Below are 26,112 nucleotides of genomic sequence, written 5' to 3' on the forward strand. Positions count from 1 at the left end.
TGGAAATAGACAACAAGCGATGAAAGAGAGAGGAGAGAGTGTTTTTGCAGTTGGGTGATGAGGAGAGCCCATAAATAGCCCAGGCCAGCACTAATGGGCCCAGGGGGGTATTGTGTTGGCTTAGAGAGTGACACTGATGCCATATGACAGGGTAATCAGCGCTGAGGTGGACACTGACATTATCTGTCTCTCATGATAAGGGAAAGCATGGAGGTGAAGCTAACCTCACATCACTCAGACCTATCTCCCTCATCCTAAACGTGAGCTGAATGCTAGATACACGCTATTATTCAATGCTTCAATATGAGATGGCACAGTCGTTGCAGTTTCAGAAGGCCTAATTGAGCTGATTTACTGCAGATTGGAAATTAGCTCTGAACAAAAGCCATGAAATGCAGCCAAGAACCTTCAAAAACTGTTGAAGCTTAACATATTTGCAGTAGGTTATATTCAGTTGTTGAATCACTTAGACTATACAATGAAATATTTGACTAGTAGTGCAAACATATTCATGAACATCTTAAAAAGTCTGTGGGATCCAAATGTGTGAGGCCCCACTATTTTACTTTATTATTATTATTATTATTGTGGAATATTTTGAATTTTATTATATTGTATTGGGAAAGTAGTGGTCTGCAGAAATGTGTACTTCATCTCTAAAATTATTTGCGTAACGTGTGTGTTTCTGTTTCTCTGAAGACAAACATAGTATATGCTTACACACTGTAAATATACTGAATTAACTCAACTGCATCAGGTTTCTTTGTTTCACATTGCGCAGAAAAAAAAAATAGCTCTGTATTGTAACCGCTGCACACAGTAAACTATTTTTGCATGGAATGCTCTTTCTACTTTAAAATGTTATGTTCATTGTCACTTGTTGTTTCTTCGTAATTGATTGTGAGATATACTAGCCATTTCTGAGTGAAAATTGTTTCTACACCACTTTTTAAGTAAGGTTGAACTTATTACAGAGCAATTTAAATGATTTATACATATTTTCTTCCATAAAAATATATCTTTATTAATTTTGAATTTTCTATATTTAAAAACTTTTCCGATTTGTTATATTAATGTTATTTGCATAAGAAAAGTAAAAAATGAAAATAAACATGGAAAAGGACAATGTGACTTTTCACTTTTGCAGGGTCTCAAAATTGCTTATTTAATTTGGGATCTCTAAATGTTTAATAATAATAAGTCATGTCTTATTTAGATTATCTGTGTTAAATTATCATATTGTAATATAAATATGTATTATTCATTTATATATTTATACCATTCAGAATGTTTAACTTTGTTCAACTGTGAATTGCTGTACCTCTGTAGATCGGTTTTCAGCACAAGTCTTACTCAAGCAGCATTCTGTAGAGGACAGCTGAGATTTCGGTGAATGCTTGAGTGTTCTAATCTACACTCTTGCCTTTGGCACTGCTTATTTATATCTGATATGACGCCTGGCCGCTTTCTCACAGACGGCCCTCTGTTCAAAATCTCCTTCATCTATTAATTATGCAAGAGACACAGTGTGGATATTTAATGTTGCGTCAAGGCTTTCTCTTTCACTCCTCACCCTAGGACCTCATTTCACTGTGCTTCTATTTCTACTTTTCTCTGTGTTTTACTCTTAATTTCCATCATCCTCCTGGTTTGACAATGAATCCACTGTATCCTCTGTCTGTCTTTCTCTCTCTTTCTATGCACATTATTAGGCAGCAGCATAGTAGCAGTATGCACTTCCCATAGGCATTCAGCATTGCCCTCCCAAATTAAAAGCGCTGATTACATCCTGTGGGCAATGTGTTTTATTTGCTCTTTATAGTCCTTTTATTAGTCTATATTCTAATGAGCGGAGTAAATGCACAACCGCAGAAAAGCATGCGATCAAGCCATCGCACTGTGCCGTTACACATAGGCTTTTCGGCGAAGGACATAAGGAGCCCAAACGCCTTTTGTGTTGCTCAAGCTAACCGGGATGATGTGTGCAGAAAAAGGCGTTTGAGGAAAGGTCTTCATGAAAGGTCTTCTTGCAGGGGTCGCACCACAGAAGATTCATTGGTGGCTGTCTGGGTTGGTGGGGGGACATAAATGTGAGGGAAACGCATTCATCACACTGCGCAGATCTAAGCTTAGAGGAGCATCCAATCATGGCTCAGAATAAAAGGCTGGGCATAAAAGTCTGCACTGCAAGGTCATTTGAAAAAGAAACAGATAAGATGGAGAGATCAAACGGTAAATCTTTGCTGCATGGAGTCTTTGTGGTTCTCACAGGGGACCGGCCCATTAAAGCAGGCCTCTGCTCCAGTGAACATCTCCTCCACGTATGAGAAGCGCTATCATCTCCCCCCTACTGTCCCAAATAGCTACACTCAAACATTTACAAACAAGTTTTGGTTTGCATCATTCAGTTTTGTTAAAGAATTCAGAATAATTTTTTATGGGTCTATCGCAATCTTTGACATCACTTATGTTTGGCTCTTATAAGAGCTGCGATGTCACATCAGGTCTTCTGGCTAATTGGAAGCACCTATGGTGAAGAGAAACCTTTTTTTAAATGCCACACTTGATGAGATGCTTAAGAAACCTCATTTATTTTCTTTCTGCCTTTCCTTTCTTTTTATCCATCATTTTAACAAATCCCTCTAGGTACATGTGTGTGCAGGTGTGTATACTGGTGTATATAAGAGTATGTGTGTTCCTTTTGATGGATTGCTTGTCAGAAGGCACCAGGAGTGCTTCCTATGGCTGACTGAAACATTTACTCACCAGTCACGTTCGCTGGGTTTGGTCTTACCTTTCAGAAGCTCTCAGCAAATGTGTTAACCCTTATCACCCAGGCCATTTTGTCTGAGGCCAAAGGTTTGGTTTGTGTGATTCCCTTTTGGCTCATACTACCAGTCAGGGTGTAGCCGAAGCCATCATTGCGTCCATATCGTGTGCAATTGTCATGTCAGAGGTGGCGCCGTTACTGTGGCAGGGAGATCAATGCTTCCGTCCACTCCCACGTCCTCCCAGCTCCTTTGACCGTGATGCTTTTCATCGCTGTCTGACTGTTCTGTGAGCACGGTGATAGTTATATGTCAACTTTGATGGTCCCATCATGCTTACAGGAAGTCAGGCACAGTGTTAGCTCATTGCCTCACCTTCACACCACACACACACACAGACACGTACACACTCCCACCTGCTCAGTGCTGCCGTTTATCGCCTATCCTTTCCTCTTTTCACTTTTTCTGGTGAGGGGGAGCAGACTTGGCCGGCGTGCTTTGTGATGATCACAATCACTTCGATGTGTCATTTATTCTCCTGAGTGCTTCAATACTTATCTCACTCTAGACACAGCCAAATATGGAGCTGGAATACACCCAGTGCGTCAAGCCAACTGGAAGGCCAGACATGTTCCCTTTGACCACATTTATGACATGGTTTATGGTATTTTCACTTTCCAAAAGTAAGTAAATGCATAAAATTATTATAAATTTAAAATGCAATTTAAAATAGCTTTACTATTTTAATGTATTTGAAAATGCAATTTATTTATGTGACGTAAAGCTGAATTTGTATTTATTTATTTATTTATTCAGTCAGTCATTCATTCATTCAAGTTTTTAGACTTTTACGGGTTTGTTGTATTTTTACAAATAAATTTATTGAACCCTTTTTGGTCACACTTAATTTTAAGGTTTAAAATCTCACTATTATTTATTTATTTATTTATTTACATATATTTACATTTTTGATGAATTAAAAGAACACCATTTGTTTATTTGATATAGTAAAATGAAAATGCATTTACTGTCACTTTGATCAGTTTAATGCAATATCATAAATGTGGTCAAAGTATATACAGACATATGGCAATTAGACATATCTTGATGTATAGTTCCTTTTCACAATGTGAATTGTTTACTTTCCTTTCTGTCATTCTGATTTTTTCTAAGTGAGAATGAAACAGAAGAGAGCAGAACTCTTCTGTGCCGGTGTTTTTATGGTTTGACAGCACATGCCACAATTCTGACAGGCCTCATGTCTCACTTGTTATATATTTCCATTGCAGCTAGATAAACTTTATTTTTATTCGACTTGTTTATTACAAACAGTGCTTGGAACATGGAAAAAAGATCCACCCTCACGATGTCCTCTTGACTTATTGTTCCTCTCAGTGTAACTTGTAACTTACTATGTCTTGTTTCATTTAGTTCTGACTATCTAGGGGACAATTAAATATGTGAAGTGTAGCAATTTGTCTTGAATTTACTTGACAGCATCCTCCACAAATCCCGCACACATTTCCTAAGAACTAATTAAAATGAATCAATGACATGCCACTTCAAAATGGCGGCATATGTCAAAGCCATCAGCAGCAAGCAAAGGACACTCTTAATTGTTTTGTTCCTGTGGTTCTTGTAAACAGCTTGTCAAGGACTGCACTCAAGCATCCATGTTACACAAGTGCTTTTTTTCTCTTCTCTGCCTCAAATGCCTTTCACAAACACATACTTCACCACCCTTGCCGACCTGCTGCCACATTAACTCACCCCAGGCTGGTAGCATGTTGTGTTAAGTGTTGATTGTCTTGCTGTCTCATCAAAGGCCATTAATTGTGGCACCAAAGCGATGGTCACTTATACCACATCAGCCTGAGGCATCGTTTCCACGTGGGAGCAGTTTTCAAAACATTGACAGCCTCTCATGTCTTCCTCACTGGCCATTTAAACAACTGGTCAATCCTTTTGTTGTCTTATGATGAACCGAATGCATTATTTGGTTCAATCTCAAATCCTTTCACCTTCACAAAATCCAATATTTTGAGTGTGAATGTGAATGAACAGCCGTTATGAGGACAGATCAGGTGGACGGAGTGCTAGATGAGACTATTTTATTATTTATAGTCTCCCTCACTAAGCCTCTCAGCAACATTCATGTCCCTTGATAAACAACACGGAGGAAACACCCTTTTCAATTATACCTCCAGCTGTAAATCATGCAGGAATGAGTGGCGGCCTGAAAATTACACCCTTCCATATGACAGGCGGGGGAGCACACACCTTGATATCCTTCTCCTGCTGATAGCTTTTAGCATTTGTCATAAACGTCCACCTGTATCGACAACGAGACAAGCATTGCTGTTATGAGCGTAAATTGGCCTCAATCCAGCATGTTTCAGCGGACTCTAGTGGACATTGTGACTCGCCTGCTGTACCGTGATTCACAGTTCTAAGCCTAGCCTATTATCCCTGCCGGTTGGTTTAGGCCGCAATTGGAGGAGAATGATGGCTCTTTGATGAGAGCCTTCAAGGCTGGTAATACATGTCTGACCAATGCATTTCAATCACGTGGGTCAACTTGACTCCCATCGCTCCAGCTGCTAGTATAGGACTGTTATTGTAACGCTCACATTCCATTTTGGGTCAAACTGACTCTTTGGTTCTTTATAAACTTTTCCCAGAATTGTGTCCTTTTAAAATGGTACATTTAAAATCAAAATAATTGAACAATAATTAACAGGGCTCCAGACTAACACTGGTGCCCCATGTTCTACAGATGGTTGCACTGGCAGGGGGGCCATTAAAATGAAAAATTGAAAGAAACCAGTAATAACAGTCACATTGTTATTGTGTTGCAAGTGCAATTAACAATGATATTGCATAAATGCATATTTTATAATTATATAGTACTGGATGCTGATTGGTCAGTGCAGCATTTTAGCAGTATTAAGTAACATGTTTGACCCATTCACCACATCACTGTTTACTATTCTAGTATGAGAATGAAACTTAATGAATACATCTAGAGAGAGAGGTAGCTTTTTTTGTGTGTGATCAACTTTTTATTTTCTCCAAATCAACAAAACAACATCCACTCAAACAAACAACAGGGAGGGGGGAGCAACAGACACACCATCAACAATTTAAATTTCAATTTGTAGTAAAAAGGACAAAACAGAATTCACATGAGTCCATAGATTGACAACAATTGGACATTCCCAAAACATGTGGAGAAAAGTACCTGCTGATACAGTGTTACGGATATGACAGTTATAGGTCTTTTGCAGTTTCATTTTAAACCTCTTGTAAGGAGTTATGTATGCTCTATGGATGGCTTTGAAATGGATAAGATGATGAGCCAAGTTTTTAGAAGTTAAGATTAGATTAGACCACACCCTCTCACAGTCAACCGATAAATCAAAATCTGTTCATTCACGATTCCAGATAGATTTAATAGAAAGAGACTTTGCAGTGTGATCATTAAGTTTACTATATACTAAAGAAACAGATGGCCGACCAGAGGGTGGTGCGATCCAATCCCACATAGGATGAGTGGAAATAGGGGATGCCAAGGGAAGTCCATAGGCCTTGAGAGCAGAACGTAATTGAAAAAAGACAAAATATGATGATGCTGGTAAACAAAACTTAGTTCTTAGTTCTTGAAGTGAGCAGAGTCCCTGGTTATCATATAAGTCACCACATGTGTTTCTGCCTAATGGAGACCAAGAGGGCTGGACAAATGTCCGATTTCAACATAAAAAATGAAAGTTTTGCCATAAGGGTGTGTTGTTACAAAATTTGAAAGGTCCTCCCATCAGACGTTCAACCCTTTTTAGAAAATAAAAAGTGAAGTCCTTAGATGTAGTATTCTGGATTATCCAAAGACCGATTACATTAAGTTCAGTGATAAATTTATTCAATAACTTTGAGGATGGGTTAGCTGTAGTATCAGGGTGAGATTTATCCAGTGCAGGATTTAAAACAGCAATAAAATCACCACCCATCACTAAAGGACGATCAATCTGCTCAAATAATATATTGGAAATATTTGTGAAAAATTATGTATTTTACAGCGTATAAAAACAAATCTACCTTCATCATCATTCCCGGTATGTTCAATAGTTAAATGTAACTTCCTAGGAGCACAAGAGAAGGCTGCCAGTTTGTAATACTTGTTTTAAAACGTGCCACATCGCATCGTTTTAAATGAGACTCTTGTATCAGGGCACAGGAAATCGATTTACGGTGCAAATATTCTAATATCCGGGTACGCTTAATAGGAAAATTTAGGCCATTCACATTCAATGATACGATATTCAGAACAGGCATTGTGTGCTCACAATGCCAAGATTATGTCTAAGTGAAGAGAAACAAAAGCAATGCCATACTGCCAGTGACATGTAAACATTAGTATGAATCATAGATACCAATCCACCTAGATGCATAGTCCTTTTAAAAGAAAAGCAGAATAAATAAAAGTATTGATGTCTGTTGAAGGGCATAGAAAAAATAAAATAAAAACAAGAACAAGCAACGACAAATTGTGTATAAAAACTAAAGCAGACTGCACATTACCGAGAGTGTAGGTCTGCATAAACAACAGAAACAAATGTTGATGCGTGACCAGTCCACTTCAACGCAAGACATGTCCCCAAAAGGTCCACTGAGCCAAAAGCATAGTGATTGAACCTGCTCTCCATCAGCCCGAACAATAATAATAATAAAGAAAAATAAAGAAAATAAATCATTATTATTTACCAATCAGCAGACGAACGTACAGGGCAGGGGCAAGATTCCAAAAAGAAATTAACAAGTGTCCATGGCCACCTTGTTACCGCTGCTTTGTAGCGCTGCAGAATACGTCTTCAGTGACAGTGAAGTAACAAAATCCTCTGCCTTTTGAGGAGAGTCGAACATCATCTGCACACCTTTGTGCCGTAGTTTAATTACCGCCAGATAGGTGAGAAAGGGCTGGAGACCAAGTGCTGTCATCTTCTTCAAGACTGGATTAAAGCTCTTTCTCTTGGTAGTTGTGGCTGGACTAAAGTCGGGAAAAAATAGTAGCGTGACATTGTCCTGTGTATTTCACCGGATATGCCTGCCGAGCACCCTTCAGGATCGCCAATCTGTCATGACACCTTAGTACATGGAAGATGAGAGTACGTGGCTGATCTGAGTTTTTCCTTCCGTCATACACGTCAATCTTGATGTCACGGTCTTTCAGGGAAGGGACCCACTTGGAAAGATAAGCTCTGAGGAAGCCAGCTGCATCGGAGCCTTCCTCCCCCTCCAACAACCCCACCAGTCGTACGTTATTTCTCCTGCTCCTATCTTCAATGTCCGTAATTTTTTCGGTGAGTTGCTCCAGCTGATTTCTTACGTTTATGACTGTCCTATCCTCACATGCAGCTGCTTGAACAGAATTGACCCGGTCACGTGTCTGTTTCGCCACGATGGCTAGCTTTTCAACTTCTGCTTTTAGCTCTTTTACAGAATCGTTGGTCGTTTGTATATCCAAATGTAGATCACGGAGTGCTGGGGTCAGTTCAGAGTCTATCGCTTCTCTTACAGTCGAAGCCACTATCGAATCGAGAGATCTTTGTTGCTCTTTAAGCACTAGCTTGATACCGTTAGCTATAGCAGCATCGAGATTCTCTCTGGAGATGGTGGAATCTTTTATTTTTTTCTTTATTGGCGATTGTTCACTCTCTCTTTTCTGGCTGTCCTTGACTGCTGGGGTACTCATAGTGAGTTAAATAAAGAGTGGTTCAAAATTTACTGACAGGATATATACAATTTCTGACAAAGTGAGCAGAGCGAAGGACTATGCGTGCATTGCCGCCAAAGGGTCACATCATTCCTCGAGGTAGCCTTTTTTAAAAGCAAGAAGGATTATTTGTTTGTTTAGTTATTTGTTTAAACTAGAGATGCACAAGCAGATTGCAAATTTCTTGGCAAATCCCGTTTTCCGATTTTTTTTTTTTTTTGTAAGTGTGACCTGCCGATACTGTTTTTTGCCTATTCCGATTTTGTTTATAAAAACTATGATTGACAGCATATAAAATTCAAATCTGTACTTTTTTTTTTTTTTATGCAAAAAAAAAAAATGTTTACATAATAAAAAAAAAAATTCCCCCAATCTGGACAAAGTTACAGATGTTCTCTCACTTAAACAACTCTCAAAATAAAGTGCTCTGTGATTAGAAAAGAGGAAGAAATAACAATTAGCTGAAAAGTTGCTGTATATAACAAAACAGATGTCATTTTGAATCATTGACTCACTTGATTCGTTCAAAAATGTGGATTAATTCAGTAATGAAATACTCGGAGACACAAAACAGTTCTGCTGTGGCTTTGATTGTAACTATTTTTATCAGCAAAATTGAGCAAAAACAGTCAATATTGTGTCTAAAATGTAAGTCCCTTAATTTTAACTTCTTGTTTATTGGATTACTACTGTAAAATCACATTGCAATTGTGTTGAAACATTTTGGTCGTGCAGTGTTGTGTTTTACTGCCGCAGTATGCATCTATAACTTTCTGTGCGTGCTGTTGAGTCTCCCCATAGGAAAGAAAAATCAAAAGTGAGATCTCTTTAACATCTCAAATATTTCTCCTAGACAGAAATGAGGTTACTTTAAGATTGAATGGAGATTTTTGCTTGAGTCTCCTGTTTCTCAGATTTGTTTCCTGAGACAAAAACCTTAAAAAAAAAAAAGCTTTAAAAGAGACCTCAGCAGCATCATACACTATGATCAGATATTTCTCCTGAGCTAGAGACTCTGGTGGCCTCAAATTTGTCTCCTTTAAAGCTTTAGAAGAGATCTCAACAACATCACACACTGTTCTCAGATATTTCTCCTTGGCTACAGACATTGGATCTCTCACATTTGTCTCCTCAAAAGTTTACATTAGAGATCTCAACAAAATCACACAGTGCTTAGATTTTTATCTTTAGCTAAATACTCTGGGGGGTCTCATATTTGTCTCCTATAAAGGTTTAGAAGAGAACTCAACAACTTTACAAAGTGTGCATCAAGTCAAGTACTTGAAAGACACTCGATAAAGGGGGAAAATAATTAATAAATAATTCAGAGTTAAAGGCTATATAGAGAAATTATACAGAAATAAGGATAATGTTACTTTTTATAGGACAATGTTTATGTACTTAGGCACATCATTTGTTGTTGGAAATAGTAATGTACCAGGTGATTTAAACTGATTTAAAGAAAATGTAACCCTGGAGCTTTCTTTGCTGAAAGGTACAGAAATGACTTATGACTCAGTCTTGATTATTAATTGACTAATTTGATTATTAATACATATTATATGGTAGAAAAGTTTGAACTCATATTGAGGCATTTGACTCGGTGCACACTTTCTAAAGTTATTGAGATCACTTCTGAAATTTAGAGGAGACAAATGTGAGAACTCTCGAGTGAGTCTTTAGTGTATGAGAAAAATCTGAGCACAGTGTGTGATGTTGTTGAGATTTCTTCTAAACTTTTGAGGAGAAAAATGTGAGAGATCCAGAGTCTCTAGCTAAGGAGAATTATCTGAGCACAGCTTGTAAAGTTGTTGAGATCTCTTCTAAAGCTTTAAAGGAGACCATTGTGAGAGGTTTAGAGTTTTTGTCTCAGGAGACAAGTTTGAGAAACAGGAGACTCAAGCAAAAGTTTCCATTTAATCTTAAGATAACCTCGTTTATGTCTAGGAGAAATATTAGAAATGTTACGGAGATCTCTTTTTTATTTTATTTTTCTTCCCTCTGGTTAGCTTCAATGTCATTTATCCACACCATTTCAATCAAAGACAATACATGCATTGTCATATTTTAGACAGTGGATACCGAGGATACCATAACCTATATTTACATACGTGCAAGAATGGGCTGTACAAAACATAATTTTAATGCTAAACAAAGCAAAAAAAAAAAATAAAATAAAAAAATAAACACTAGTACACTAGTGTTACATTTATTAAAAAGAAAAAAAAAAGATATTGCTCTTATACTAAACATCTTGCACATATAAGTCCTTAAAATGCTGGACATTGAAGATCAATTTAAACATTTCAACTAGTAACCCTTGATATTCTGAAATGTTATTTAAATTATAGTTTTAGTATTTACAATATTAATAAAAGTTTAATGTTTCTCCGAAAATAAAACTGAAGACATCTTAAGACAAAGCTGATATCTCATGGAGACATATAAGAGAATCACTCCTAAGTATCCAGAGTATAGAGTAACCTCTGTCAGAGCCATAGCCATGTGGGTAGCACTTTGACGTGAAGGCACATCTACACCTCAGCTCAAACAGCATGGGTTTGAATCCCAGCTAAAGGTAATTTCCTGCTCCTGTTCAATTCTCACCTGTCCAATTGATTCCTGTATTTGCTCCTACTGTCCTGACCATGAAAGGTGAAAAACCCCACTGCAATCAAACAAAAAAAAACAAAAAAAAACCTCTGAGCAGTAGAACATTTTTATAATGGAGTCTTGCAAGAAATTACAGCAAGACAATAAAGAGTTCTCCCATGTTTTTCCCATTGTCATTTTGGATTCCTTTCTTTCAGAAATTTCTCATGTCTCAGGTGTGTCTACTTTTATTTATCCTAAGGATTTTTAGGAGAAACATCTGAAACACTGTTGAGACTAAAATGAGAAATACATGAGAATCATAAGTCTCCTGAGGTTAGAAAGAGCAACCACTGAACCTGAGCAATAAAATATTCCTATAATGGAGTCTTGAGAGATTGCAGCGAGACAATATTCTGTTTTTTTTTTTTTGGTTGTTTTGTTTTGTTTTTTGTTTTTTGCACCACATTCTCAATTTTGACTCTTTTGTTCTCAAATATTTCTCATGTCTCATTTGTGTCTACTTCTATTTCTCCTAAGGCATTTTAGGAGAAACATCTGAAATGCTGTTGATACTAAAATGAGAGATATATGATAATCTCATCTAAGTCTCCTGAGTTTAGGAAAAGCAACCACTGACTGAGCAATACATTTTTCCTATGGGTCTCTCACACACTCACTCAGGCTGCGCAAGCCTCATCTGGCACGACATAAATACATTATCAGAAGTGTGTAAGTGTGACGTCAAAACAGACCGGCTCAGAATCGTCAGACTGGTCATGTGGTAAATCAGCTAATTCCGATCCCTGGCCAGTCGATCGGTGCATCTCTATTTTAAACTTAAAGTTACAGCTTATAATAGCCTACTATATATTTTAGTATGTAATTTTATATGTCTTTTTGGTGCCAAATTCTGAAGCCATTTTTGTTCTGAAAGTTCCAATTGTGTTGCTATTCCATATGCCATGGATTCGGCAGATGACATGAGTAAATAGCTTTCAGCAGGAAGCTGAGTGGTACCATGATGGGATACCCATTTTTCCAGCCACGGCTCCTGCCTAGCTCAGCTGCACACCCAAAACAAGCCCATTTAAGCCATAGAACCACTCATTATCCCAGATCTCGTTGCCTGACATTGCTTTGAAATGATTTTCTGTGAGAATTTCTGTGGATATGGAAAAAGTGTGCCAAGAAACATATGCTATTTAAATTTTTAAGGGTGTGTGAGGACTCTGTGTTTATTGATCAGATAGATATTGGACAGAGTTCCCTATGCTGGTGTACGTGTGACCGCAATCCAAGTACTCAAGTCAAAGACAAGAAACCTCTGAAGACTGAAGACATGGGCTCTTGCCAGCTTTATCACATTCAGTTCCTGCACTGATAGTATCAGTCTCAGACAGCACGCCTATGGACCTCCAGCAGTCATTCACTGACTGTCTGATGCACACAAAACTGGCAAGCTCTAATCTGATTGGCTGAATTTTCTGGAGTAAGGACAAACAGGTGTTTGTTTGTTTGTTTGTTTCCGCCTGGAAACAAAATCATGTTTACAAGATGCCAGGGTGATACGACGGGCGTTTTAGGATGAAGTTATCACTGGATCGACCAGGTTGTCTGGTTTTGTTTAGTTAACTGGTTATCCAAGAGCAAACTGGTATATTCTGCTTTCTTACATCTGTGGAATAGTCTGCATTTTGTATAGGACAGGGTAGGCTATATAGTACATCTATTTTATGTAATTTTGCCTGTTCTTTCTGAATAATAGTTTGTGTCTGTGCCTGTCTATTATAGCGGCATCATTCATTTGAGACAAAACTCTCCCTAAATTATTGTCTGCTTAACATATTGGTCAGGCAATTTCTTCCTGTCTAAGTGAACAAGGGAAAAAGGCTGCAGTGATGGGTCTTGCTGTGTTGCATGAAATGGTCAGATATAATTTATATAAAAACAATTCAAACTGTAATGGTTTTTATGTAAATTATTATTTTGGTATACTCTTAAACTGGTGTACAAGAGCCAAGTTTAGCCTTTGTGCAAAAATTTATTTATAGCTATTTTTTATTGTATGACTGCCATAGCAAGATAAATAGTGAGTATTGTCCTGATACCCACAACTTAATTGAAATTAAACTCTTTGGTAACACTTTATAATAATTGCACACTATGAATCATTAGTTAATCATTAGTAAATAGTCAGTTCATCATTTATAAAGCATTGTTTCAACATTAATAGGCATTAGTAAGCAGTTTATAAATATGATAATAGTTGCTCAGTGTGTTAATAAATGCTTTATTAACACATATTCCTGCTGTAATTCATGATTAAGTCAGGTAGTTATAAAACATTTAGTAGTTGCCAGCCATCTATTTTTTGTGAGCTCATCTAAAGTGAGGACTATTCATACCTGGTAAAGCATTTACAAAGGAGATTTAAAGGCTCATTTATCTTCCAAACAGACAAGTTAAACAAACACAACACAGAGGGATACAGAACACAGAAATATTTTTTCATGATGCAAAAAGGAAACTGTACAACTGTACAGCTAAAAAGAAAAATTAAAGTGTACAGTTGGACAGTTTAATTTTTTTTTTTTCATCTAGAAATAAATATTTCTGAGTTCTGTATCCCTCTGTGTTGTGTTTGTTTATTTTTATTTTTTCTGTTAGGAAGATAACTGAGCCTTTAAATCTCCTTTGCAATAGATATGCTTATAAATCAAGAACAAGGCATTCATAGCTGCATTTATAAACTGCTTACTAATGACTATTAATGTTGGAACAATGCTTTATAAAGGATGAACTGACTATTTACTAATGCTTACCTAATGATTCATAGCGTGCAGTTATTATGAAGTGTTACCAACTCTTTTGCTTTATTTATTTATTTATTCATTCATTCATTTAATTTTTTATGTGTTTAGAATATTACTAAAACTTTTGCCCATGATTTCAGTGTATATGTCACGGTACGGACATCTCGGTTCGGTGCATGAGGCCTTACGACGAATACAGGTAATTCACCCCCAATCCAGAAGGGGGCGCCCGCAGTAATGCAACGCTGTTTGATAGCCGCCAGCAGAAGAACAGCGAATGCCATGAGTTGCGCACTTGAAAACAAAGCCCCCTACACAGTGACCATGTGCTGATTCTGAACACGTCTCTCATATAGACTGACAAGGGAGTATACTTTAAAGGCTTGCGCACTCAACTGTTTGCGAAATGGAGCTTTGTGCTCGATTATCCTACCTCTCTCATTTGGTACAAATGCGAATATTCCATAATATTTCCATATTTGCGATGTAACATATCTGAATGCTAAACTATTATTTATTATGTAAATGATAGGCTTTGTACTTCCGTCGCGTTCCAACGGTGAGACAGAGGTGCGCACTGATGTTTGGCTCACTGTATTTTATTTTGATAAAGTACCAACTGTGCTGTCAAGTTAGCAATGCTGGAACTGATGTCTTGTGTGTGTGTATGTGTGCTCTCCGGCGTGATCACTTCAACTGTTTCCTTATACCAGCAGAATCAACTGTACACATGTATTGTCTCATTAATAATCACTGTATAAAGGTCTGCTTTTATTTGTGTACACTCACAATGAAAACAAAACAAATTTTATATATATAACATGTAATAATATTTAGTATTTTCACATCTAGATAGAAAAAAAAAATGTAATTTGCACTACTGTCTGTTCAAAATAAATGAAAAGAAACTGAGCATAGTATATATTTTTCTTCCTCTGTTGTACCGAAATCGTATCGAACCGTGACCCCCGAACCAAGGTACTTACCGAACCGTGACATCTGTGTACCGTGCCACCCCTAATATATATACACTGTAAAAAATCTAATTAACAAAATGTTGGAAGGGCAAACATATTTAAGTTGAACTAATTTTATAGCTTGGGCTTAGTTTAGAAGACATATTATATTAAGTTTGCACAAATATATATTAAAAACATTAAATGAATGGTTATTTTCAAATCCAGTCAACATTCAGAATGCTAAATGTTGACTAAACTAATAAAAATTAATCCAGCCAACGCTGGGATCATTCTGCACGTGCACGAGACTGAGTGACTTTGCGGGAGAAACAGCGCCGCCATCTTGTCAAGTTCACGCATCAGGTAAGTTGCACTACTAAATGTTATTTTTTTAGACTAAATTTAATGAAAAATTTAGAAAGTGTTTTATGAGTTGTATATCCAAAGAAATGTCAATATAACAGTGTAGGCTATGTCAAGTTAAGGTGTCAGGTAAAGTTAAGTCAAGTGGCATGAATATGAATAAATGTGAATAATGAATAATGAATAAATATTTCTACTTAACGTTAGACTGAATTTATCAAAACGTATATATTTAAAAGGTGTACATGTTTTATTTAAAACATATAACGTTATTTATACATGTATATATGTAGCTACGTTATGTAGCTACAACATATATAAAAACATCGAATAAGCATTGTATGGTATGTCTGAGGGAAATAAGTGAAGGGAATGTGGTATTTCACCTTGTTTAATCCTGAAACACTTAATATCAAAAGCTGTGTTACTATAATGAATTTTAGCTAGTTTTGGCGTATTGTATGATATTTTTTGTGTTTCCGTGAGGTGAAAAGATAATGAAGAGATTGCGCGGTCTTTCTCCATTATGCTTAATACGACTAACGTTAACCGAAAACTATGAACCGTGTAACTTAATGTAAACCACAGTAATCCGCTCATTTGATGTTAATATGGGCGTGTTGAATGTGTTTTTGCGTGTGTAAACTTTTGCAATTGTCCCGTGAAGTAAAAAGACGACATTAAACGTGACTAACAACAAGCCACGGTGAAATGTCGCTCTTTTCAAACGGGGCGGATTAACGTTACACGGCATTGTTCTCGTGAACAACTGAATGTCTTCTGAACGAAAATGAACAACTGAATCATTTCACAAGGCCGTTCAAAGCTTCTCAGTCAGTTCCCTAAGTAGTGAATCACTAGACCGTGCATACGAGTATGTGCACTGGGGAAGGAGTTTATTGTTTTCATTCCAGGTAATATGTATAAATGTTTCGAGTTTTTACTACAATTATAATGAGCTTTACTGTTCTCAGTGGCATCTACGCTAATATTAGTCTGTTTCATTCTGTAGCCACCCACATCCAGTCTGTATCCAGATCAGATGGTGGATCAGCATCTAGAGACGACCTCTACAGCCGTGAATGTCAGTGGAGACCATATCAGCTAGATGAGCTCCAGAGACAGATCCCCTGCGAAGACCCCATCAGCCATCAGGACAAGACCACGAGAACCAGACAAGTCCTCTGCTCAATCTGACCTGTGTTGCAGCCTAGAATTAAGCCACGCCATGCTGGTTTCATCTGGCCAGAGGAGAACTGCCCCCCGACTGTGCCTGGTTTCTCCCAAAGTTGTCTACTCAATCTCTGTCACCGATGGAGCTTTGGGTCCTTACCGCTGTCGCCTTTGGCTTGCTTATTTGGAGACGCTTGGCTGATTGCACAGACATTATTGGAAGAGAACTAAAGTGGATGATGTCGACACTGAATCACCTATGAACTGACTTTAACTGGAAAAATGACTTGTTAATATCGTCTTGCATTATTGACAAACAATTGTCCTGTTTGACTCTGTAAAGCTGCTTTGACACAATCCGTATTGTATAAAGCGTTATGTAAATAAAGGTGACTTGATTTGATTTTATATACTGTAACACCTGCTTCATTCTTTTTCTTCTTTTTTTTTTTTTGACTTCTGCCTCATTTTAAAGATGTAATTGTGATTAGTAATAATATGTGTACATTTTTGTTTACTAACATTTTGTTTAGCTTGTTTAGTTTTTTCTTAGTTCATTAAACAAAGTTTAAACTGAATTTTGCAGTTGTATTACAGATGTAATGTTTGTCAACTGGAGCTTTAAAGGGATAGTTCACCCACAAATGAACATTTGCTGTTAATTTACTGACCCTCAGGCCATCCAAGATGTAGGTGAATTTTTGTCTTCATTCCTATATGTAAATTTTGTATGAAAAATGTTATAAATGGAGATTGTTATTAAATAAAGGCTATTATGTGTTTTTAGTAATTGATAAACACCAGTTAATCATTTTTAATAATTTTGTTAAACTATAAAAAATATATTTTTATGTAGTTCCCCAGCAATATCTTATGATGCCCAAATAATAAATCTTAGTTGAGGTAACATATAAAACACATGGAGTAAATGGCTAAATTTTAATTGACATAAATTGCTGTAGTCTTCTAAATGTTTGACCAATTGAAACATTTTAGTTAAATGGACTATAAAACTAGTTCACTAAAGGTTGAGCCAACTAAAAAAATAACAATTCAGATAACATTTTGAAGTCAGAAATTGACTGAACGTAAAATGTCTGTGGAACTAGTTACTAAATAATAATTAGTTGAAACCGCTTGGAATTTTTTACAGTATATACAGTGGGGCAAAAAAGTATTTAGTCAGCCACCAATTGTGCAAGTTCTCCCACTTAAAAAGATGAGAGAGAGGCCTGTAATTTTCATCATAGGTATACCTCAACTATGAGAGACAAAATGATTAAAAAAAAATCCAGAAAATCACATTGTAGGATTTTTAAAGAATTTATTTGCAAATTATGGTGGAAAATAAGTATTTGGTCAATAACAAAATTTCATCTCAATACTTTGTTATATACCCTTATATACCCTTTGTTGGCTGTACAAACGTTTTCTGTAAGTCTTCACAAGGTTTTCACACACTGTTGCTGGTATTTTGGCCCATTCCTCCATGCAGATCTCCTCTAGAGCAGTAATGTTTTGGGGCTGTCGCTGGGCAACACAGACTTTCAACTTTTCGATGGGGTTGAGATCTGGAGACTGGCTAGGCCACTCCAGGACCTTGAAATGCTTCTTATGAAGCCACTCCTTCGTTGCCCAGCCACGTTTCATCTTCAATGCCCTTGCTGATGGAAGGAGGTTTTCACTCAAAATCTCACGATACATGGCCCCATTCATTCTTTCGGTTTTTTTTGCAGAAAAACAGCCCCAAAGCATGATGTTTCCACCCCCATGCTTCACAGCAGGTATGGTGTTCTTTGGATGCAACTCAGCATTCTTTCTCCTCCAAACACGACAAGTTGAGTTTTTACCAAAAGGTTCTATTTTGGTTTCATCTGATTCTCCCAATCCTCTTCTGGATCATCCAAATGTTCTCTAGCAAACTTCAGACGGGCCCAGACATGTACTGGCTTAAGCAGGGGGACACGTCTGGCACTGCAGGATTTGAGTCCCTGGTGGCGCAGTGTGTTACTGATGGTAGCCTTTGTTACTTTGGTCCCAGCTCTCTGCAGGTCATTCACTAGGTCCCCCCGTGTGGTTCTGGGATTTTTGCTCACAGTTCTTGTGATCATTTTGACCCCACGGGGTGAGATCTTGCGTGGAGCCACAGATCGAGGGAGATTATCAGTGGTCTTGTATGTCTTCCATTTTCTAATAATTGCTCCCACAGTTGATTTCTTCACACCAAGCTGCTTACCTATTGCAGATTCAGTCTTCCCAGCCTGGTGCAGGTCTACAATTTTGTTTCTGGTGTCCTTTGACAGCTCTTTGGTCTTGGCCATGGTGGAGTTTGGAGTTGGACTGTTTGAGGTTGTGGACAGGTGTCTTTTATACTGATAACGAGTTCAAACAGATGCCATTAATACAGGTAACGAGTGGACACAGGAGCCTCTTAAAGAAGAAGTTACAGGTCTGTGAGAGCCAGAAATCTTGCTTGTTTGTAGGTGACCAAATACTTATTTTACCGAGGAATTTACCAATTAATTCTTTAAAAATCCTACAATGTGATTTTCTTGATTTTTTTTTTTCTCATTTTGTCTCTCATAGTTGAGGTATACCTATGATGAAAATTACAGGCCTCTCTCATCTTTTTAAGTGGGAGAACTTGCACAATTGGTGGCTGGCTAAATACTTTTTTGCCCCACTGTATATATATATATATATATGAAGAGTTGATTTGCAAAAACAGATAACTCTGTTTTTTTTGTTTTTTTTTTTGTTTTTTTCAAAAATCATGTTTTTTTATTATGTTATCATGTTTTTATTGTGTTTTATTGTGTCAGTTAGCTGTTTTTGTTTTTGTTTTGTTTTTTCAACCTAGTCAAAATAACCCAACTGCAGTTTGATTGAGATTAATTGGAATGCACAATGAAAAAACATGATTTCTGAAAATTGTTAAAAACGGAGTTATCTGTTTTTGCAAATTAACTCTTCGTATATACTTATTTATTTAAAATCCATAATTTACTCGCCCTCATGCTATTCCACATTTCTTATGTGAAATTTCTTTCTTCTGTGGGACATAAAATAAGATATTTTAAGTCTGTCTGTGTGTGTGTGTGTGTGTGTGTGTGTGTGTGTGTGTCTGTGTCCATACTATCAAAGTCAATAAGTTCCAAACATTGTTCCAAAATACTGTATTCCAGCGAAGGCAAAACAAGTCATACAGATTTGAAAAGGCATGAAGTTGAGAAAATAATAACAGGATTTTCAATAATATCCCTTAAACAGTGATTTAAATCATTTCTATATTCTGATTTTGTCATACAAACACCTACCAAATATTGAATATTACTTGGCATTAACCACACAGCTACAACGTGCACATCCTCATTTAGTTGCAGTAAACTTCTTATCATTTAATATGCAGAATATTCAGTCACAGCTAAAGCCCAGATAATGATATAGGCCTATGCATGCTTTGAGCTATATCATGTAGAGACCACAACATGTAAAGACCTTCACTCAATAGAATGAAATGACCTGACAAGTATAATATAATTTTCCTTCTTCGAATTGATTCACACCATTCGGTAACTGCTGGCACAGAGTGTGATCGTGCTAAAGATAATTTGGATATGCCAGTGGATAATGATGCCACCGCAGACAGAACCACAGAGAAGCACAGCATGGCCCAGGGCTATAGGAGCAAAAGCACTGAGATGTAAACAGCTTGGAAGTGGCCTGGCCCCGGGACATGCAGTGGCCTGCTCAGGGTGATGCTTTCCCCCATATTCCTCAGTGGATTCATGAATATACATGAAATCCCAGTCACGCAGGGGAGGGTGGCTCGTTTCCGAGTTCATGATGCACCGACACCTATCTAACAAAGACAATCCTGGCCAACCCAAATCTCTGCCATAATGCAGCTGACAATACTGCACTTCAGTGTTTATCCACTGCCCACCCAAAGCTCAGTTCATAAGAAGGTTTGGTATTGATTTTCTTTCACTGCATCCGTGTATGCAGTAAGTACAAAGAGCAGTTTCCCTTTATTTTTTCATTAGGCCCAATGCCCTGGTGCAGTGTTTCAAGCATGCAGTTGACATTTCTCCAGACACAAATACGATTTTTATGGCTGTTCTGTTTGTGATCCCCGAACAACTCTCATGGCTGGAACGGCAATGAAGCACCCTTGATTTCCCAAATGCGATGGAAGAAATGTCATAATATTTAGATTAATGTGCTGTGCAATTGCATCAAGCAAGTTAGGTATCATCTCCGACTGGGTCAACGCGATCACCAGTCTTTATTGGTTTGTCAGGGACCCTTGTGAAGTTTCATACTACTTTTTTAAAAACATTTTTACTCTTATCTTTTATAGCACCATTGACGTTTTGAAATCAAGTTTCAGCAATGTCCACCACCCAAGGGTGTCACCAACCCATACCCACGAGTCTCGGACTTTGCGGTGCAATACATTGCAAGGACGGGCTAATCTGTACTGATTTGGAGCTCAGCCAGTGGAAGCCTCCTCTAATCCCTCATTCTTTTTATCAGAGGAGGAGAGGCAAATTTCACTTCTGCACAAGAGGGGGAAAGGAGCTATTTCATGCCTGACTGACTCCACTGTTTTTTTAGAATGGTTGTCTTCTCTTTTTTTAGGCCTTATTTTATATGCTGCATAGCTGCATTCTGTGAAAAACTTGCTGTATATGTATTTTTTTATTATTTATTTTTTTTGCTGCTGCTAGAGGTGGGGAGATACTGTAAAGACACCTTTGCCAATTAGCACATTGGCCCATAGTTGTCCTGTGTTAACACCATTGCTCTTTCCTGGAAAAGGAAGTCATTAAACTTATTAATGCAGCATTCATCCGTTTATATGCATTGCAAAGTAAACATTCATTACAAAGTTCCATTACATTGTTTTCAGCTGGCCTCCTACTCACAACAAAACAGAACGTGGGCCGCCCCCGCCGCTCTACAGTAGTAAAACAGATTAAAAACTGTACACGCCTGTTCGGAAGGTGCGTTTGATCTTCCTACTTTGAGTTTTTTTAGCAGCTGTCCGATACATAGTAGCAAGAGGAAGAGACAACTGCGATATCAAGCAGCTTTCAGTGCTCCACAAGTCAACAGTAACATCTTTATTAATCTCTCTGCCTCTAAGGCAGCTTTGAGAGGAAACACTGAGTAAATAAAGAGAAATATTTCCAGTCCTAGATAAAGATAAAGGGATTGCTTTTATCTAAACATGAATCATCTGTCTTACGCAAAGGGAACCATAGAGTACCTCCCCAGGGCCGTATGGAGAAAGAGATCATATACTGTTAGCAGCGTTTGGGATTGAGATAAGGAGACTATTGTGCCATCTGCATACACATGCATTCTGCAAACACAAACACCGATATTCATGGGTAATGTAATTAAAGCATTTGATAACACAGTGCAGTATGTCAAGATCCTGCTGAGTGAAAGGAAGTAGTGTGTGTCAAGTAACAGATATCCTGCAGGGTGAATCTCTCATATTTCCCTGGTCATGTTTCACACGTATCGTCCGCATGAGTACGCACTCAAGGACGTAAACTAACAGTCATCAGTCATTGAGGAAATCTCAGACACCTCATCAAATGTGGGTCTTAATGTGTCTGACACAAACTTTCTGACACACATACATCTCTGTCCTCTGGCAGAAGTTGTCACGTGGAGCGTACAAAGTAATCATTTTATATTGAGTGTTTATTTCAGTTATCGTCCATAATCTGAAAATGTTTATCATTTTATCAGTGTCAGTGACACATTGTGGCATATCTTAATTATTTAAATGTACACTATGTACATTTTTTTGCTCAAAATTTAGAGAATGTATATAATGAGCGAATACATCATGAATCCATCCGTTTTTCTCCTGTCCTGAATCACGTGGTATGTCTTTAATAAGTGTTCATATTAGGAATATTTTAGACCTGTTGGGACAACATCCGCTGCGGAGTAGCCTAGTACCTGCATGATTCATAATTTCCATAAATAGAAGGAAGTAGCACCGTCGTTCATCCGCAAGATGCATGTACTTATGTTTAACTGCTAGAGCAAAAAGTTACATAGTGTACCTTTAATTATTTACATTGGGTTTTTTTTTTTTTTTTTCTTTGTTTGGCTGAGAAGCATCAGTTGTGGGATAGAATCCCATTGTTATCTTTATTAGTTTACTTTTTTTTTTCTAGACAGAAATGTAGAACAAAAAAGTGAACAGTGGAAAAAGCTTTATTGCGTCAATATTTAACTTCACCAACCTTGTAAATCCAGCTGTTCTTCTGATCTATTAAAGTGTACATTGTAGCCTGCATAAAATGTGTGTACTCTGTGCGTGACGGCCCATCTGTGCAAATTGGATGTGGACTGGATTGACAATTTTAAGTCCTTGATTTCAAACTATGCTGCGCTATATCCAATTGGCTGTTATGATATATTCATGTCATATTCACTGAGATAATATGATTCCCAGTGCACACAGACTTAAAAGATTTCTGCACCTGCAGAAATATGTTAAGTCTGTGTGCACTGGGAATCATATTAAAAAAAAAAAAAAAAAAGAGATCAGGTTACACTAATCTGTGTTGTTGTTGTTTTTTTAGTCATGTTTTTAACATGTTTCTTTTTTGTGGAAAATAATAATAATAATAATAATAATAATAATACCATATAATATGATTACAAGTTGCTATCTAAAGTAAAAAAGTAAATTATTTTTTAATTATTTTTTTTCTTAATTATCAATTTGTTTTGTTTTTGTTTTGTTGTTAATGTTATGTAAAATAAATATATTTAATTGCAGCATTTGGTATTTTCCATCCTTAAAATGAGTAGTGTGAAATCATACTCTAGATATCGGTGAAATTTCTCTCTAAGATATCGACATCTGTCGTCCAAAGGTCCTTATTGCTCGACCTCAGTCGTTTAATCTGTAGTGTAAGTATTTTTTAACACTTGCTTTTTTTGCTGCTTTTTCTCAAGGACAGTTGTGGTACCTCATATTCCTCGCTGGAGTCGAGACATGAGGGCTTCACTTTGTGTTGCTTCAGGGAGAGTTAGGGATGCACCTTCACTTCGGCCTAAATCAAGCCGTGCACATCCCAATCCTCGCGGTGAATGTTTTTCTTGCTGTTTCCGACAGCTCCAGATACCTGTAGCTGCAGCACAGGCACGCTTGCTGGTCAGACGCTTACTAAGCTGTCAGAGTGCTGTGGAACATGCTTTACAAACAATTACCACACCATCTGCACTGTCAGTGAGCTGTTTAGCATTAGCGTCTCAGTTTCTCTCCCACTCTCACTCTCTCTTTCTGCGTTTCTCTCTTTTTTGTGCTTCTTATTTTTCCTCTTTCTTCTCAATTCATCCAAGCCATGGGTTAATGAAGAGGAGGTTAGGAGAGCAGCATGGATTGTTTGTTTGTCTGACTTTCTTCGTTTTGATCTTGTAAAGGCCTGGAGCTGTGATGTTTTTTCATTGTGGAAGTCTCACAGCGTGAGCGAGCGCTTGTGTACATCTGAACAACAAAACACACTTTTATGAGTTTATTCCAGAGAAGCTCTTACACCATGGCCAGAGGTATTCTTGAAACATCGGTAGGGAGAGAAAAAAATATTTGCTCTCAAAGAAAACAAGTTCAGAATGTGGACACAGTGGTGCGGTAAATGGAAATAATTGATTTATTTGTTCATTGCAAGTCATTTTTGTTTATTGAAGACTATTGTTTTCTCTTCTGCCCCGCAGGTACATCAGTAACGAGAGTAACCGCAACCGACGCGGACGATCCGGTGTATGGAAACAGTGCCAAACTGGTCTACAGCATTCTGGAGGGCCAACCTTATTTCTCCATCGATCAAAGCACTGGTAAGTTAATCAATCCATAATGTCCAGATGGTCATGAATCATTCAAATGATTCAACAAGCTTATTATTATGCTTAGAAATAGGTGTAAGATGAATGTCCCTTCATGTACCAAGACGAGTTTTAGGTGTTAGATCATTTATTATTATTTTAATCATTGTTATTATGCTCATCATTAGGGGAGGCAAGAAATAAATATTAGAGAAAGACCAAATAAACAAGATCATTTTACCTGAAGGACACATGCAGATGCTGATTTTGTTCTGTAATAGCGCACAAAGCAATTTGCGGCTTCTGATTTAAATGACAGGGCTATCTTTGAATTCCATCTGCATTCTGCTTCCTTTTCAACCTTGACTTTGTTTTTTCCCTAATTGCATTTTCAGCTGACTTGTTAACAGTGTGTCTGTAAGCAACATGATTAAATAATGGTGAAATTACATTAATAAGCAATGAGATGGAAATGAACAGCGCGTAATTTGGAAAAACAACAGACAATAAACAAGTCCTGTATCTGTCCAAATTGTATGTGCATATTAAATGAACAGACTTTAAATATCAATACTTTTTTCTTATGAGAACACCTTGTGCACTTAATAACCCCGTGCATTTCAATCACTCACTGTCAGCTTTGTCTAAGAATGCAAATGGTCGAGAGAAGGTGCGAAAGCCCAAAGTGAGGTGCCGCGTGCGTGGTTTGCGTGATTACTGAACACATGCAGATGGCTTATTCAAGTGAGCCAGATGTTTTAATGAATGTTAATGAAAAATAAGAGGTAAAGGGAAAACAACCATTAGAAACCATTTGACACTTCCAACACCTCGTAGGAAATGAGACACACTTGATAAATAAGTAAACATCATGCACCAATTCATTACTTGGTTAATGGCTTGCAAAGAGAAAAAACAAAATAAATAAACAAATGGAGGGAAAGTAAACCGCCAAATACCTATGGAAATGAATGTTTGTGTTGCCTCGCTTCTGTGATCATCAGGAATTCATTTGAATAGATAATGATAAATCAGGATGACAATAGAATGAGTATTGCAGTGTGCATCAGATTCAGCATTGCAACGCATACGGCACACACACACACACACACACACAACTGCATCCAGCACTCAGGGAGGCCTGTGTTTCTGTAGTCCTATTGACAATCAGAGCACTTCAACTCTAAAAATGCACCTCCTTAGTTCACTGAAATTATCGTGGTCTGTTGGTCTCCATGACAGAACAAGAAACAAAGACATGTAAGTGCAGTATAAAAAAAAGTCTAGCAGACAATGCATGCGCGCTGTGAATTATTCATGCGTAATGGAACCGGAGCTGACCCTACAACACTCTTACCTTTCTTCCTGTGCAATGCCTTTGTTTCCTTAGTTATTTACTTCTATTATTTGCCAGTCTCTTTAATGTAGTTGCTGCTTATTATAGTTTTTGTTTCTCTATACAAAAACCTCATTGATTATGTAAGATTACATGTCTATGAAGATTCTCAGTCATCCAGATGATTGTAAAAATATCTCATAGAATGTACCACGTAGCGTATTTATCGAATATGTTTAGCCACTTCCCAGGATTTAAGCTTGTTGTACATCATAGCGTCATAAGACTCGCAAATTGCAGTGGGAATCGCCTCCACAATGGTAAAAACTGTGGTCGTATGTGAATCGGGGCGAAACGTCTGGGGTAAAGATGAAAGGATAGTGTTAAATGGCAGGGAATCTCATTCTACAGCCAATGAAACCATGCAAAACATCTACAAAAAACAGGAAAAATAAGTCTGGATGCTTTAAAAAAA

The 26,112-nt window shown here is 37.4% G+C and overlaps 1 protein-coding gene across 6 annotated transcripts in view; it reads left to right on the top strand.

Annotated features, from left to right (window-relative positions):
- The window catches only part of cdh8 (cadherin 8), a 157,699-nt gene that overhangs the window by 67,150 nt on the left and 64,437 nt on the right, over window positions 1-26,112 (top strand). For all 6 annotated transcript variants that reach the window (XR_009272116.1, XM_058782533.1, XM_058782534.1 and 3 more), the window contains one exon: window positions 24,194-24,313. Coding sequence is in view for 5 of the 6 variants with exons in the window: in XM_058782533.1 (XP_058638516.1) it covers window positions 24,194-24,313 (120 nt within the window). In the remaining variant the exon portion in view is untranslated. The remainder of the gene's footprint in view (window positions 1-24,193; window positions 24,314-26,112) is intronic.

This window comes from Onychostoma macrolepis, chromosome 07 (assembly GCF_012432095.1).
Source record: "Onychostoma macrolepis isolate SWU-2019 chromosome 07, ASM1243209v1, whole genome shotgun sequence".
NCBI lineage: Eukaryota > Metazoa > Chordata > Actinopteri > Cypriniformes > Cyprinidae > Onychostoma > Onychostoma macrolepis.